The sequence below is a fragment of the Lygodium microphyllum genome, chromosome 4, assembly GCF_053477565.2.
Source record: "Lygodium microphyllum isolate KBCC chromosome 4, Lygodium_microphyllum_v1.1.10, whole genome shotgun sequence".
In the NCBI taxonomy this organism is placed as follows: Eukaryota; Viridiplantae; Streptophyta; class Polypodiopsida; order Schizaeales; family Lygodiaceae; genus Lygodium; species Lygodium microphyllum.
Genome location: NC_141138.1, coordinates 75,315,379 through 75,333,032, shown reverse-complemented (window position 1 = coordinate 75,333,032; position 17,654 = coordinate 75,315,379). Strand labels below are relative to the sequence as shown.

Genomic DNA, 17,654 nt, shown 5'->3' with positions numbered 1-17,654 from the left:
TCACGGGAACGTGAAATTTTGAGATGCTTTAATGTTGCTAGTAACATTTGATTAAGTTATTAATCAAATGTGCAAGGTTGTTTATCACATGTGATGCACATGGCAGTTATTTCATGGGAACGGGCCAAGGACCCTGAGGATGCAGTGGGTGTTAAAGGTAAAAGTTGTGTTAAGTTATGCCAACTGGGTTTCGGTGGTCCGTTGGTGCCAGGTTGGACCCTAGGACAATTGTTTGGCCATTAAGTGTTAGTGGTGACACTAGGGACTAGCATTAATTAATTAATTAATGCTAGTCTAAGGGAATAGAGGTTGGAAACCACTCCAAGTTGCAAATGGCCTAGCCAATTTCATTACAGATGGGCATGTTTAATTTTGGGCAGGGTCAAAAGGGCTGAAATTAATTTTCAGAATTAATTAATTTTGAAAAATTAATTTAATGGCTGAAAATGCATTAAGAAGACTGCCACTTGGAAAAACTTTCCCATGCAACTAGGGAGAAGGCTGTTGGAGGGCGGTGGAAGCTGATTTGCAGCCATTCTGAGCTTGGTGGAGGGAGAGGAGGTGATCAGATTTGGCTTTGAGAGGTGACGACGACTGATCGCGCACCGTGACAGGACGGGGGGCAGCAGGTTTTCTCTTCCGCCTCAAGAGAGGAGGTGGTAGGAGAGGAGGGCTCTTCAGTGGAGCTGATGTTTTACCCCCCTTTTGAAGCTGTTGGTGCCATCAGATTTGTCATCAGAGCTATGAATCAAAAGATACATTTCAACTGATTTTCTCTCTCTCTACAGCATTCTCTCATCTCCTCCAATCTATGCTCAAGCATTCTCAGTAATTTTTAGCCATTGGTAGAAGAGTATAACCAAATTTGGTGGACAGCAGAGAGTTTACTGCTGTATACCCTAAATTACAGCAGTAATTAGGATTTAACAGTCACCTTGGGATCCGTGCCATCAGCCAAAGGCATTGTACACTGAAATCAGCACCGGAAATTCATGGAATTGTGAGGATTTCAGATGCCAGCCCATCTATTGTGAATTTGGGGCGGCATTTGACCAGTTGGGGTTCCATTAGAGCAAGTCTTCGGTGAAAATCAAGGGGCAATTTGCCCGAATGCTTTGCTGATTATTGGAACAGCAAGGGGCTTTTGAATCAGCCCAGGAGATCGTGAAATCTCGGCTTGTAATTTATCCATTAGCAATTGAAATTAAAGATTTACCGAAAGGGGCGTTAATTTTGGGGCCAACAGGGTGTCCACTATCCAAGTTTATGAAGGTAAAGTGAGCATTTCAGTTTATGTTCATTTGCTAATTGCTGTAATTAAGTGCTTAATTAGGTTAAACCACCCTATCCGAGAAGAAAGGCTGGTTACACTTGCCACCTGGAGCAACCCATTGCCACTATGATCTACTGTCCCAGCTTAAATCAAGGAGGGGAAGGACCTGGAAAGATCGAAGAAGGATCGACGATCCCGAACTAAGAAGATTCAAGTTCGACATCAACTCAGATATGGTCTTTACATAGTGTGTTTTTGCACTGTCATTACTTGTGTCTCTTGACACATTGTAATCTGATCTTCCATTGATAAAATCTGAGAATTCTGGAGTTGATTTGCTGCTGATCCTTGGTCATGACAATGACGAACAAGATCTTAATGCGGATGCAAAGCAACATTATTCTTGTTACTCACTTGCAGTACATAGAAGTCTTGTTTGCATCACTTGCAAGTAATGTTGGAGCTGCCTACACCAAAGAGCAATCAATGATCTTATCTGAAGACCTTGAAGATGCTCCAGACACTCTACTCAACATGCCAAAGAATAAGATGTCTTTGCTTGAGGGGAACATGGACATGAAGACTGAAGCTGCAAGCAAAGTGAAGAACAAGTACAAGATTAAAAAGAGCAAGCTGGACTACACCGATAAAGAGACCTGCAATGAATTGAAGATCTATGTAAAAAGAAGTGTTGAAAACCGCAGGGACCTCATGGTTCTTGACCCAAATTTTTACAAACTTTTTTAGCCTTGTATTGCCTAGCCCAAAATGCTCCTGTCATAAGCTTGTAAACTCCTCATGTAGCCTTGTACTACAGTCTTTGTACACTTTGTGAGGCCCTTGTTACAGCCTCTGGATGTCCACCATGTTTGTGGTATCCACACTTAGCCTTTTTTGTGACAACCTCTGGTCTTTTGCCATGTTTATGGTGTGCCCACACTTTGCAGGTGTTACTCTCACTAAAGCCTCTACACACTGTGTACTTTCTGGTTGTGATTGAGGAGGGGTGTTGAGATATTTGCAATCACACCCACTATGGCCTCTTTGTATGAGGCAGTTGTGGGCCTAGGACATGTAGACAGACTGAATCCCATATGCACAGAAAGAGAAACTGCTATCCATCCAACAACTGTAAAGCATTGTACTTGACTACTACTTCAATATATGATGAATGCAATATCATGATGCTTTCCTATTTCAGCTAGTGTCATTGGTCATTGTTAGTCTTATACACAAGATTATGTTTATGAGTCCAAGTCTCAATCTTAGAACCTAATTCACTTGTGTAACAGGTCAAGTCTTGTCTATGGTATCATGAGCTTAATCTTCATCTTTGATCCACCATAGTCACTACCATGCTCTAGATCCCGTGTCATTTCACACGATGCTAGGACCAAACACATTGAGGTATATTACCATTTTATGAGAGAGAATGTATTTATAAGAGATCAATATGGTATATATTTGTACATAGGATTAGATAGCTGATATTTTTACAAAGGCATTGGGTGTAGAGAAGCTTTGAAAATTTTGAAGCTTACTTGGAGTTGCAGACATGTAGTTAAGTATGAGGGGGAGTATTGAGATGGCAAGCTTAACACGTGCGAAGATTGATAATGGATCGTTTGGTTAGATAGGTCCGTACGTCTGCATGCATGTCATTGGTCATTATGATCCTCACATTGCCATTGATTTATCACTTATTATATTTGGTTTGTTACACCTACCTACAATTGGCATAGTTATAGCGCCGGTCAATTAGTATAGTCAGTTATGCACTGTTTGATTTAGTGGGCCACTTTTCTTTATATTGTATCTTATCTATACTTTGTGTACATTGTATTGTGAGAGGAAAAAAGAAGAAAAACCAGCAAGAAAACGGTTTGGCCTCCATCTCTCTTCTTGTGTGCTCTTCAGTGAGCTTCCTCTTGTGTGTATTGTGTGTGTTCAGTGCAATAGCTCAAGCAAGACCTCCCACCACCGGATTCATGACATCTAGTATTGCTATTGCCATCATCATTCCCAACCTAATCTGGTGTGCTTACTAACGCCTCGGGTTGCGTGCAAGGACTGATCAGTCCACACTATTGTATTCAGCATTCATCTTCAGTTAGTGCAGATCTCTTCCTTCTTCTTCTTGTCTCTTTCTTCTCTTCTCTCTATGTTGGTGTCCTTCTTCCATTGCCCACTCTCACATCTTTTGTAGAATTCTTGGAGTCCTCACTTAGGCGATGATACCATGTGAGTGTGCAAGGGAAGAGAAACACGAACATGGAGAGGAAAGAGAGGAGAGAGACAACAAGAGAGAAGAGAATGAAGTGATAAATTTGCACTAAATTTGAATGGAAGGCTGAATACAATGGTAGGCTGATTAGTCCCCACATGCAGCCCAAGGTGTTAGTGAGGGAACAAGACCAGGTTGATGAAAATGGTAGGATTGGAGAGAGAGGAGGGCTGAAGATGGAGGGTGCTGAACTTGCGAGAAGATAATGTAACCAGCCAAGAGTAAAAGGTCTCAACAAACTGATATGAAAGGCATTGTGTATCCGCGAATGTGGAGGTAATTTCAGCAGATATGCAACATCGCTGATCTTTTCCAACACTTGAAAGGGCCCATAGTATCTCATGCTTAACTTCGGATACAACCTCTCTCTTCCCTTTATCTTTTTTAGCCTTGCCTTTTCGAAATGCAGCAATACATAATCGCCTTGTGCAAACTGCAAAGCACATCTATGGCGATCAGCTGTCCGCTTTTGCTTGTCTTGTGATCTCTGAAGTGCATACTTTATCTTTGCATAGGCTTCATCCAAGCTTTCCACAAAGCGATCAGCCTCAAAGATCTTATCCTTAGTGTGCAAAATAGGTGGAACCTTCTTGCCACCCTCAACCACCTCAAATGGAGCCTTGCCAGTGGAACTATGCATTGTATTATTGTATGCAAACTCAACCAATGGCAAATACTGATCCCACTGTGTCTTGTGGTGTGAAACATAACACCTCAAAAGATCCAACACTCTGGAATTTACTTCCTCAGACTGACCATGTGTCTGCGGATGGAAGGATGATGAGAATTTCAGCGTGGTATCCATATTCTCAAACAACCCCTTCCAGAATAGACTAGTCATCTGAGGGTCTCGATCACTGATGATCGACTCAGGCATACCATGATACTTCAAAATGTACGGCATAAATAATCGTGCCATATGATCAGCCTTTATCTTCTTCCTCACCGAAATGAAATGGGCTTGTTTGCTAAACCTGCAAATAATAGTCCATATCCCATCATTCCCTGTAGGTGTCCTAGGAAGCTCAAAGATAAAGTCCATAGCAATGCTCTGCCAAGGCCTATCTGGAATAGGCAAGGGCTGCAACAAGCCCGGCATCTTTTGCCCATCATGCTTTACCTTCTGACATATGATGCATGCCCTAACATACTGCTCTACATCATGCCTCAAAGCTGGCCAATAAAAGAAATGCTCCACTGGCTTGACTGTGGCATCAATACCTCTGTGCTTGCATACGGAGGAGCATGACTTTCAATGATCACTCTAGGCCTCAACTGCTTTGTGACACACAGTCGTCCATGCATCAACAAAAATCCATCTTTTAGCATAAAATGCTCATGCCTTTGGCCATTGCAAAGCTAATCATAAACATTAGCAAAGTCCGAATCAACAACATATTGCTCTTTCATGGCATCCAACTCAGTGTAATAAACCATAGTGACGGCTGAAATTTATGGCTTACGTGACAGTGCATTAGCCACAACATTCTTTTTACCATCAATGTGTACAATCTGAAAATGAAACATAGATAGAAAATTTGCCCATCTCATATGCTTCTTTGACAACTTTGTTTGTGTCAGAAAGTACCTCAAAGTCTGATGGTCTGTTTGTACTGTAAAATCAGCCCCCAACAAATAATGTTTCCACGTAGACAGTGCATAAATTACAGCCAAGAGCTCTTTCTCATAAACCTGTAAATTCCTCTCTGCACCGTGGAGAATTCGGCTCTCAAAAGCCACAACTTGGCCATCTTGCATAAGGACAGCCCCAATGCTGTTGCCACATGCATCACACTGAACTACAAATGACTTCCTTAGATCAGGCAACACAAACACAAGATCTGAAGTCATCTTTTCCTTTAACTTTTCAAATGTTGAAATTTCCATTGCTATCCATCTAAATGACACATCTTTCTTTTGCAACACATGCAATGGAGATGTGATTTCAGTAAACTTGCGTACATACTTTCTATAGTAAGAACATAAATCCAAGAAATTGCGGATCTCATGAACATTTTTCAAAGTTGGCCATGAACGTATTGCTTCAACCTTAGCAGGGTCCATATGAATACCATCAGGAGAAACAATATGTTCGGGAGAAGTGGATTGCATGCAAAAAGAATTCACTCTTCTTGTTGTTGATAATCAGACTATGCTTATGTAGCTCATTGAAAACAATGTCCAAGTGCTTTCTATGCTCCGTCTCATTCTTTGAATAGACAATCATGTCATCAAAGAAAGTACTCACAAATGCTCTATGTGGCCGAAAGATGCCATCCATCATCCGATTAAAAGTGGCAGGAGCATTCGTAAGTCCAAAAGGCATGACAAGAAATTCATATAACCCAAAAGATGTCCTGAAAGCTGTCTTAGACACATCCTCCGGTCTAATGCGTATCTGATGACACCCACTTTTCAAATCCATACGGCTGAATATTGCTGCCTCTTGCAATCTATCCATAACATCATCGATCCGAGGGATCGAAAAACGGTTCTTTATTGTGATCTTGTTCAAAGCATGATAGTCAATGTACATACGCCATGAACCATCCTTTTTCTGCACCAAAAGTACTGGAGAATAGAAAGGAGATGAGCTAGGCTGAATCAGGCCCTTTTTCTAACAACTTATTTACCTGACTCATAATCTCCTCCTGTTGGGCTGCACTGACTCTATAGGGTGGTTTATTAGGAGAGCTACTTCCAGGGATAAGGTCTATGCCATGATCTTTGGGTCTTTTAGGTGGTAGCTGCCTTGGAAGTGATTGAGGGAAGCAATCAACATACATTTTCAGAAATGACATGCGATCCTTCTCTAATTTAGACATATTCCCAACATTCTCACTATCATCCTTATCCTTAGCAAAAACTAAATACGCTAAAAGATGATTTTTCATTACTTTAGAAATAGCAGCTTTAGATACAACAGGGATAGATTCCCCTTTCAACTTTACATCAAGTGTGAGTGTCTTTCCCTTATGTTGAATAGTGATCCCTTTTGCATATGAATCAATCACTGCATGCATACGGTGGCACCATGGCATACCAAGCAACACATCACAACCCTCAAGTGGAGCAATGTAAAACTCTTCGCTGTCCACATATCCTTGTATGTACAACCGAAGCTTTCCAATGAGTGGTGTGATAGGTTCTGCATGACCCTTACATGCCATTCCAAATTGCCCCATGGCTCCCATCTCATCCTCTTTGATGTCTAGACGGGTTGCCATGTCAGTAGAGATGAAGTTGGCTCGTGCACCATTATCAAAGAAGATCAATGCATGCTGATCCCTAATTTTGCTCTATGCTCTACACAACTCAGTAGCATCATCATTGGGCTGACCAGTAACAACATCGGGCACCAATCTCACTGATGTTTTGGGCCTTTTACCCTTAGGATCTCCCTAATTTTCTGATTTTGCAGCTTGCTGCCTATTGGGACAGTTCTTTGCAATACGACCCTCCTGTTCACAAATAAAGCATTTATTTGTAGCCATCAATTCTCTACGTTGTGCCAATGTTTTCGAGCCCTTTCTTTGCTGTTTTGGTCTCTTTTCAGGCTGGTTTTCAGATATGCCCCTTTTCTCAGCCTTAAACAACTTTTTATTTGGCTTCTCCCCGCTCTCTTGAACGCCCAAATCCTTTCCATGCAGCAAAGCATCGGCTGTAGCAGCAGTCTCTATGAGCTGAGACATGCTAGACACGGTGGATTTTATGCAAAAATCCCTGATTCCTTTGGGCGGCCCACATACATATTTTTCCACTTGCTCATAAAGAGGTACGGCACGATAAGAAGTGACGGGCAGCAATGCATCCCAAAACTTCTTATTGTATTGCTCTAAATTCTTGCATTCCTTTGCATCAAGCTTGTTCCAAGCTGTCATGATATCCACCTCAAAGGTACTAGTCAACCAATTCGATGCAAACATTTGCTTGGATTGTACCCATGTTGACAGTGCTCTACCTTGCATCAAGAGCGTGGACCACCATTGCAATGCATTCCCCTTTAAGAAAGTGACTGCCTTTCGAATCTTAGAGGATTCGGTGAAGTTTCCCCCTGAATAGGCTGCATCAAACTGCTGAATGAAGGTCAAAGCTTTCAGTCTATCTTGTGTACCACTGAAGGACTCAAACTTCACTGCTTTTCCACCCTCATCATAGTCCTTTGCTTCCCCTTTGGGAGTCAAGTTGTCATACACTCGCTACTACAAAAAGGGTGCATTTGCTGTATTTACATCATGACCAAGCCCAAATGAAGCATTTGGATGACCAGCAGTCATTCCTTGAACCCCATAAGCATTCGGGGGTACAGATGCACTGCCAAACATTCCACTTTGTGCCCCAGACATCAGGCCAATGCTACCGTACATAGGGTTTCGCACATTTCCAGCCATAACCCAATATAATGGGCCTTGCACACCATCCATTGGCTGCTGCATATCATAGGGATTTGTGCCATACATTCCCGTATGCGGCCCTTGGCCAACCATTGCATGAAAAATCATGCTACCACCAAAGTATCCTAGCTGCCCCATCATAGCATGCATGCTTGGCTATCCAAAATCCATTGGATTGGCACTTCCATAATGGCCTTGCATTTGCATTCCTTGCCCCATAGGTACCGACTGTTTAGCTACATTAGCCTCTTTAGGAGCTTCAAGTGAAGGATTTGGCACTACCTTCGGTGCACCTTGCTATCCCGAAGGTGTAGAAGTTGACTTCTTCTTCTTGCCCTTGCTACCCTTCTTTGGAGCATTAAAAAATCGGGTGAACGGAGGATCCTTTGCCAATTCAGCAAATAGATTTGCTGCTTTCCTCGATTCTTGAACTAGTCATCAAATTCCTCTTCACTTTGCTGGTCATCTACCTCATGACGGCTACAAGGCTCTGCATCTTGCCCAACAACAACATTTTCAGCTTGTTGTCCATCATGAGAGCCTTGTCCAAGATTAGGCATTGCATTTCCTTCATTCCCATGAGAATGTCCATACTGAGAGGCATCATCACTACTTGATTCCATCTCACTATATGAAGACATATTGCTGTAATTTCTCAGTTGAGCACAAAAATCAGCACTAGCACAAAGCTTTGGCTTGCAATCAGGTGCTTGGGGCTCACAAAATCCTGAGATTGAGTGATTATCCAGGCAATGGAACCATGTAACCAGCCTTCCTTCTCGGATAGGGTGGTTTAACCTGATTAAGTACTTAATTACAGCAATTAGCAAATGAACATAAATTGAAATGCTCACTTTACCTTCATAAACTTGGACAGTGGACACCTTGTTGGCCCCAAAACTGGCGCCCCTTTCGGTATTTCTTTAATTTCAATTGCTGATGGATAAATTACAAGCCGAGATTTCACTATCTCCTTGGCTGATTCAAAAGCCCCTTGCTATTCCAATAATCAGCAAAGCATTCGGGCAAATTGCCCCTTGATTTTCACCGAGGACTTGCTCTAATGGAACCCCAACTGGTCAAATGCTGCCTCAAATTCACAATAGATGGGCTGGCATCTGAAATCCTCACAATTCCACGAATTTCCGGTGCTGATTTCAGTGTACAATGCCTTTGGCTGATGGCACGGGTCCCAAGGTGGCTGCTAAATCCTAATTACTGCTGTAATTTAGGGTATACAGCAGTAAACTCTCTGCTGTCCACCAAATTTGGTTGTACGCTGCTACCAATGACTGAGAATTACTGAGAATGCTTGAGCACAGATTGGAGGAGATGAGAGAATACTGTAGAGAGAGAGAAAATCAGCTGAAATGTATCTTTTGATTCGTAGCTCTGATGACAAATCTGATGGCACCAACAACTTCAAAAGAGGGGTAAAATATCAGCTTCACTGACGAGCCCTCCTCTCCTATCGCCGCCTCTCTTGAGGCGGAAGAGAAAACCTGCTGCCCCCTGTCTTGTCACGGCGCGCGATCAGTCGTCGTCGCCTCTTAGAGTCAAATCTGATCACCTCCTCTCCCTCCACCAAGCTCCGAATGGCTGCGATTCAGCTTCCACCACTCTCCAACAGCCTTCTCCTTAGTTGCATGGGAAAGTTTTGCCAAGTGGCAGCCTTCCTAATGCATTCTCAGCCATTAAATTAAATTTTCAGAATTAATTAATTCTGAAAATTAATTCCAGTCCTTTTGACCCTGCCCAAAATTAAACATGCCCATTTGGAATGAAATTGGCTAGGCCATTTGCAACTTGGAGTGGTTCCCAACCTCTGTTGACCCTTAGACTAGCATTAATTAATTAATTAATGCTAGTCCCTAGTGTCACCACTGACACTTAATGGCCAAACAATTGTTCTAGGGTCCAATCGGGCACCAACTGACCACTAAATCCTCGGGGTCCTTGGCCCGTTCTCATGAAATAACTGCCATATGCATCACATGTGCTAAACAAGCTTGCACATTTGATTAATAACTTAATCAAATGTTACTAGCAAGATTAAAGCATCTCAAAATTTCCCGTGACACCAGCAGTTGTTGGCTAGTGAAATTCTGGGTGAAAAATGCTGAACGGGCTGCCCTTACAAGTGCAGGCACTCCACACTGGCCACTGAAAAAGGAATGCAGAGTTTGTAATATTGCACTTTGCCAGTGTGAAGGCTCTCGAGACTCACTGAAAAGAAATGCATACAGAAATAATGGCTGAAACGGTTAGAGCTCCTATGCTCGCAGCCAGGAGATGATAGATTGACAAAATACAGGCTAACAAGATTAACATCAAGGCCTGCAGTTCCTTGCATTGTGATAATCAAGAACATTGTGTTGTGGACTTGGATTAGAAGGGCTATGCGCCATGTTCTCTAGCATCACATTGCTCGTTTGGATCAATTCAGTGCCGATTTCTTCTTCCTATGTGTGTGTGTGTGTGTGAAGAAGTTTGAATTAATGTATATAAATATTTACATCATGCCTTCTAGCCAACCAAGCACAATCATAGCCTTTTCAGGAATACATGAAGCCTTCAGGCCAACCATACAAAATAGGAATAGTTGTCATGAAGCGAAAAGGCTAACAAAAGAACACAATGCACAAACAAAAACTCCTTAACAAGCTATCCAGCAGCAATCCACATGAACAAAGGGAGGGGATCAAGATGATGGTACAACAAGGGTGGAGCGAACAATGTCCATGCACAGAGCAGCCACCTCTCCAATAATGAGGCCAGCTGAAATCATAGAAAAAATCTGCCATAATAGCAAGCCTTGCTCTCATCCCACATGACCATGCATACCTGAGGCTGCTTGTGTGTGTGTGTGGAGATGTGTATGTGTATGGAGATGAATGTGCTGAAGCAAAGGCTATTTAGGACTGCACGCTGCAATAAACACACATGATTGTGGGTAGACATCAGCTTGGAATGGGTGTAGAGTTGGGAAATAGTTTTTTCAGCCATGCAATCGTGGAAATGCATGTTGGTGCCTGAAAAACTAGGATTGGGGCAGTTCTATCCATGAAAGTCTATAGTTAGTTGGTGAGAGCAACAGCTAGAAGATATGAGGGCAAGCTGTATTGAATTTGGAGGGCATGCACAAAGGATTTGTGTCAAAATAGGGTGTAGTCTGCACTTATGAATTAGAGTTTGTAGGCTCTTGAGCCTACAGCTTGGGACAACTACCAACTGAGCATCAGCATTTTATACTCTGTTTAGGAAAGCTCTTCAATAAGTCAAAGAAATACTGCAAGGGGTACCAAGGTTTGGAGCAAAAAGGTGTCATCTCCTTAGAGTGTGAGCATTGTGAGTTTATTGCTGGCTGAATTTTTGTTTAGTCAATTGTGCTTGTTAGTTTATCATTCAGAGCTCACTGGCCTTTACATTGAAGGTTGGTTTCAACTTATTTCTCAAGGGGTTTCCTAGACAGGGCCAAAACCTGCCCCTTTTTTGGTTTGGTGCTGGTGGTTGGATTAGGGGAAGGTTGGCAGGAGGTGGAGATTGACTGGTGGGGGGATGAGAGCACAGGTTGAGAGGACAGGCAATCAGGAGCAGGTTCAGAGGAGGGGAGGCTGACAGGCTGAGAAGCAGCCTGGGGGGAGAGGTTGACCACTGGTATGGGGCTGCTGGTAGGCAAGAGTGCTTGTAGGGATGAAGAGAAAGGGAGAAGCCTGAAGGACAGCAACAGAGGAGGGGTTTTGAAGACATTTCCCTATTGGAAATCAGCTCAGAGTAGTTGTTCTGGAAATCTTTTTTGAAATGGACACAAAGCTGTACCAAACATCTGTTTTCCATAATCAGCACAACAGTATGCATCGACAGTCTCTAGACGTTTGTTTTTTGACAACTTTTTCTGTGGGCTACATGATCGTTGTTATCAGAATTCGCAAAGCTCTGCATTCTTGAACTTGCTTTTGGGTTAACAATTTTGCAGGCTTATGGCATTGTGTGGAAAGCCATTGAAAGAAGGTCAAATGATGTAGTGGCTCTTAAGAAAATTTTTGATGCATTTCAGAATTCAACAGATGCCCAGGCAAGTTTTACAGAACACAGCTTTTAATTATGAGATCAATGAGGTTGGTGCATTGACCAATACTGCCTCTTTTTTTTCACAAAATTTTTCCAACACTCTCTTTGATATAGCACAGAGGACATTTCGAGAGGTGATGTTCCTGCAGGAGCTCAACGACCATGAGAATATAATCAAGTAATGAATATGTACTGTCAGTTTCGTATTCATATGCTTGTGAGTAGAGTAAAAGAGGTAGCATCTTTTGTAGTTGATTAGCAAATCATAGTGGCATCTTACTGTTTTCAACCATACTGGAAAAAATTGATTAGCTTAATGCAAACTCTGCAAATCTAACCTATGCTTTACTTTCATAAACTCAAGACTGGAAATTTTGAATTGAGCTCTCTTTACCCTCTTTCTTGTGTTCCTACTCTGCATGTATCTTTGGCTTTGGAGCTCTGATGTATACTTGAACATGCCCCTACATGCCTTGTTCAAGCTTCTCTGCCATAGCCTTGTATCAATCCATTCATTATGACAGCAAGTGGTTCTGACTTACTGCACATGAGTATGCTTGACTTTTCTAGATCGTGTTTTGGGTTTGTGGAAGAGTTAATTTGGTTGATTAAGAGTTCCATCTTATGAGGAAATTTTGTGGTGGTGTACAGAAGCAATTGAGAAGATGTGTAGATGAAATGCTTGGCACCATACAGGAGACCATGCAGTCTGATATGGCACATATACTATTGAAATATAAGGCTGAAATTGAAGGGCAGATCTATGGACAGTTTGTGTCATGGAAAGAGGACATTGCTCAAGGTATGCATGAAAGAAACATGGTCATCACTGAATTAAGAGAAGAGCTCATAGAATGCAGAAGACAATTGGAAATAGTAACAAAAGACATGTCTGAGAATCATGTTGTGGAGGAACTCCAAGAAGGGCTGAAAGAATGTAAAAGACATATGGAATTATATGTATGAGAGGAGGGCAAGATCACCCCCAAAGTACAAGATGAGATTGAAGAGATCTATGTCCATGTGGAAAAAAAAAAACAACTCATGGGCTGAAGTGACGAAACAAACACAAGTGCAAGTGAAGGAAACAATGCAATGCATTGGCATGGTTAAAAAACAAAAAACATCACCCATCCATAAAGTGGAGCTCATGAACACCGCTCTTGGAAAAGAGGCAAATCATAGAGTGCATGCTTTATGAGTACGTGTAGTGGGATGACCTGAGAAGGGCACCCCACAAGAAGATGCAAAAGCAGTTGGGAGAAAATAGGTGCAAATGACGTGCTAATTATGGATTCATGGTGTGTGGATACAATAAAGGTCTTAATTCTTAGGCTTGAGGATATGGGGGAAAAGAGGGCTTTCTTGTCCAAGAGGGGAGCCTTAAAAGAGGAGAAGATACACTTGGATGAAGGCCTCACTCTAGCCCAAGTGGCACATAAGAAAGAGTACATGCCTCGAGTCCTTGAAGCTTGTAAGGAGGGAAAATTTGCTATGTATCGTGATGGGCAGGTGATTACCACCAATTGTTTGTCCAAATGACGGTGTGTGGCCTATGAGACATTGGGATTTAGAGTAGGGAATTGTAACGGAGCTCTCCAAATGGATACTGATTATTTTGAGAACACTTTTGGAAATGTAGATATTTGCCATGTATGTTGAAACGCACCAATGTAGTGGTAGTCATTTACCAAACGTACAAGGATATAGATGGGAGTTAGTTTTTTGTCCCCAATCACGCACAATTGGGGGGGGGGGGGGGGACCAGAGGATTTGGAGGAGTAGTTGTACTATTCAGGGAGAAGCTCCATGATCAAGTACATGTTGTTTTGGTTGTTTTTGGGGCAAGACATCAAAAGGGTACGGGAGATGTTTCAAGAAAGGTAGTTGGACACCTTGATCATAATACCAGAAGCATGGTATAGTTATGCAAAGAACCTTTATAATGTAGAATGCCAGCTCCCTATTATACTACTCTTTAAGATTGGGGAACCTATAGTATGGGAGAATTATAGGACGATCATGGTCACTACTTGGCCAAGATCTATGGTTGCATTTTAAAGCATGAGCTTTGCACATGGGTCGAGTGACATGGGTATAGAGCATGGGGGTAGGCAACCTTTAGGAGAGGGTTCACTACGCTTGATCATATATTGATTCTCAGAGCTATTGTAGAGGAAGGAAGGACACATGGAAAGAGGATTTATTGTTGCTTTGTGGATTTTTGCAAAGCATTTGACATCGTGCCCCAAGGCAAGCTCGTGCAGTGACTATAGGAAATTTGCACTCCAAGATATCTATAGTGAGGGATTATGCCTTGTATGAGTCAATGATAGGGAAGGTGCGTGCTTTCGGAGGGCTTTCTAATATGATGGACAATACCATCGGAGTGAAGCAGGGATGCCCACTTTTGCTTATTCTCTTTGGCGTTTATGTTGATGAGCTCTCAATTTATGTGGATAGATTAGGAGGACTATGCAAATGATGTGGTATAGATCATAGATTCTCTCAAGGGCTTGCAGAAACACATGAATGCATTGTAAGCGCTTTGCATGGACAGAGGATTGATAGTGAATCTCGGAAGACCAAGGTGATGGTGTTTAATAACATACAAGCTTGGGTGACCCAAGTGGGACATTAGTTTACTCTTTGGCGGGGATATGGTTGGGTATCATAAGGATATGTATTTTTGAAACCTCACTTAACATGTGGATTAATTTTTAATCACATGATTAAGTAAATGATTCACATGTGAGGTGCAGCTAGGGTTAAAGTAAATTTACGAGCCCAGGACCCAAAGAAATCACAGGATGTCAAAGGCAAAAGTTACTATAAGTTATGCCGCACAGGTACTTGGTGATATTTGGTGCCAATTGTTGGCCTAGGTCATCCATTTGGCCATAAGTGTCAGTTGGTGATACTAGAGAAGTGACGTTTAATGGTACCTAATGCCAATCTGATAGTCAAAGATGGCGTAGAGACACTCGGGAATGGAAGTTGCCTAGCCAATTTAATTCTTGGCCTGTCAGATTATTTTTCAGGGCACCAAAATAATTATTAGATTAATTTTTAATATTTTAAGATTGAAAATTAATATTTAATTATGAAAATATTGGAAAAACCATTTGGGAAGGTTGCCACTTGTGAAAAATGCCTGTGCAAGACTGAAAAACGTCTTTAGAGTTTGGAGAGTGGCATTTCTATAAATTCAGCCTGCAAGAGAGAGGGAGGGGAGGGTGCTGGTCTGATTTGCAGCCATTGGAGGACCTTTTGAGGCAGCTAGGGGCAAAAGAAGACCAATCAACAGCAGAGGAGACAGTATCTATAGGCTGTTGAGGCAGGGCAGTAACAGTAAATGACTGATTTTCTTCAGTTCTTTGCATCTACATGCTGTTGTGGCAGGGCAGTAGCTGTACTTGACTGATTTTCAATCATTCTTTGCGACAAAACTCTAGATTTTCTCTCTCTACAGCTTTCTCTCTCATCTCCTAGCCATTTTACAACCTTGCTCCGAAAATCTCAGCATTTGGGCCCTTGGAGGCTGAGAAATTGCAAATTTCTTTGCTCTAGATCCTAATTTACAGCGGAAATTAGGGTTTAGCAGCAGCCTTGGTAAGCGTACTAGAAATTGGAAGCTCCAAGACTGAAGGTGAATTTCAGCCGAATTTAGGTGGAGGACTAGCCATCCATTGAATTTGGGGCATTTCCATCATCTATGAAGTGGGTAACGGCCAATTGAGTGCTCGAATCAAGGGGTAAAATAGATTGAAGACTTGCTGGTCACTTTGGACAACAAGGGGAGTTGAAATACTGAAAGGGATTGGGAGAATCCCATTGTAAGTCAACTTTTTCTTCAATAAAGCTAAAGAAAAACCGGAAGGGGCTTTAATTTTGGGGCCAATCGAGTGTGCATTGTCCAAGACCGGTAGGTAAATTTGTATTTTCAGATTTGCATTTATTGTTTGCTACTGTAATTAAGTTGTAATCAGGGATTTACCATCCTATTCGGGGAGGAAGGTTGGTTTCATGGTTCCAAGGAATGCAAATGCAAGGCCATCACGGAAATGCCAATCCAATGGATCTTGGACAGCCAGGCGTATATGCTATGATGGGACAGCTAGGATATTTTGGTGGAAGCATGATTTTTCATGCTATGGTTGGACAAGGGCTGCATATGGGAATGTATGGCATAAATCCCTATGGTATGCAGCAACCAATGCATGGAGTGCAAGGCCCAATGTATTTGGGTATGACTGGAAATATGCAAAATCCTATGTATGGCAGTATTGGCTTGATGCGTGGGGCACAAAGTAGCATGCTTGGTATTGCATCTGCACCCCCGAATGCTTATGGGGATCAAGGAATGAATGTTGGTCATGCAAATGCTCTGTTCACATTGGTTTTGATGTGAATTCAGCAAATGCACCCTTTTTGCAACAGCCAGTGTATGACAACTTGATATCCAAAGGGGCAGCAAAAGACTGTGATGAGGGTGGAAAAGGAGTGAAGTTTGAGTCCTTCAGCGGTGTACAAGATAGGCTGAAAGCTTTGACTTTCATTCAACAGTTTGATGTAGCCTATTCAAGGGAGAACTTCACGAAGTTCTGAAAGATTCGAAATTTAACCACTTTCTTGAAAGGAAATGAATTACAGTGGTGGTCCACTCTTTTGATGCAAGGTAGAGTACCGTCAACATGGGTATAATTCAAGCAAATATTTGCATTGAATTGGTTGACAAGTACTTTTGAGGTGGACATCATGACAGCTTGGAATAAGCTGGATGCTAAGGAATGTAATAATTTGGAGCAAGTTCCTTTGATTGTAAATTCAAGTTCCAAGCTCTTTGAAGGTTTCAGATTTCCAATGTTTTTAAGATAATCCTTGGGGAACTCTTTTTTCAAGCAAGTCTACTGCTGGCTCAAGGACCAAAGAGTCCAAAGTCTTAGAGATTCTCTTCTGCAGTTGGAAATACATCTGACAAATGCTTGGTTATCAATATATATTGAGCTATTATCCTCATTTTAAAAATATAAGAGTAAGCAGCTATGTATGTGAAAGACTTCTGAAAACTTATCCTGTGATGCAGATTGTTGAATGTTCTGAAAGCAGAGAATGATCGTGATCTGTACCTTGTCTTTGAATATATGGGTACGCATTAATGAGTTAGGAAAATATACTTTTTTGTCCCCACAAGAAGAGAATTCAATCAAAATGGAACTTGTTTTTGAAATCCAAATTAGACTATCAAATAGTATTTATGTTCATTCTGTAAGAACAAAAGGTCAAGTATGCATATGCCCTTATAAAATTATTTTTCGTCATACTGCAGAAACTGATTTGCATGCTGTTATCCGAGCAAACATACTGGAAGAAGTCCATAAACAGGTGTATTTGAGAGAATACGTTTTACTGCTTCACGTTAATTATCCATACTGCCCTTAAGTCTCATTTGATTTGCTTTTCTATCTAATTTCATATTTCACAGTCCCACTTTGCTTTGCCAGTTCATAATGTATCAGCTTTTCAAATCATTGAAGTATTTGCATTCTGCTGAATTACTTCATCGCGACATAAAAGTAAGTTTCCTCCATCAATAAGCTCTGTTCAATGTTTTATGCTCCTCCAAACATCA

The 17,654-nt window shown here is 41.7% G+C and overlaps 1 protein-coding gene across 3 annotated transcripts in view; it reads left to right on the top strand.

The window, feature by feature from the left end:
* LOC148037189 (uncharacterized) overlaps positions 1-17,654 on the top strand; it is a 59,903-nt gene that overhangs the window by 21,225 nt on the left and 21,024 nt on the right. For 2 of the 3 annotated variants that reach the window (XR_015690600.1, XM_087676110.1), the window contains exons 2-6: positions 11,928-12,026; positions 12,142-12,200; positions 17,109-17,170; positions 17,352-17,407; positions 17,527-17,598. Coding sequence is in view for 2 of the 3 variants with exons in the window: in XM_087676110.1 (XP_087532236.1) it covers positions 11,928-12,026; positions 12,142-12,200; positions 17,109-17,170; positions 17,352-17,407; positions 17,527-17,598 (348 nt within the window). In the remaining variant the exon portion in view is untranslated. Of the gene's footprint in view, positions 1-11,927; positions 12,027-12,136; positions 12,201-17,108; positions 17,171-17,351; positions 17,408-17,526; positions 17,599-17,654 lie in introns of all 3 variants that reach the window. The other variant, XM_087676111.1, reaches the window with a different exon arrangement.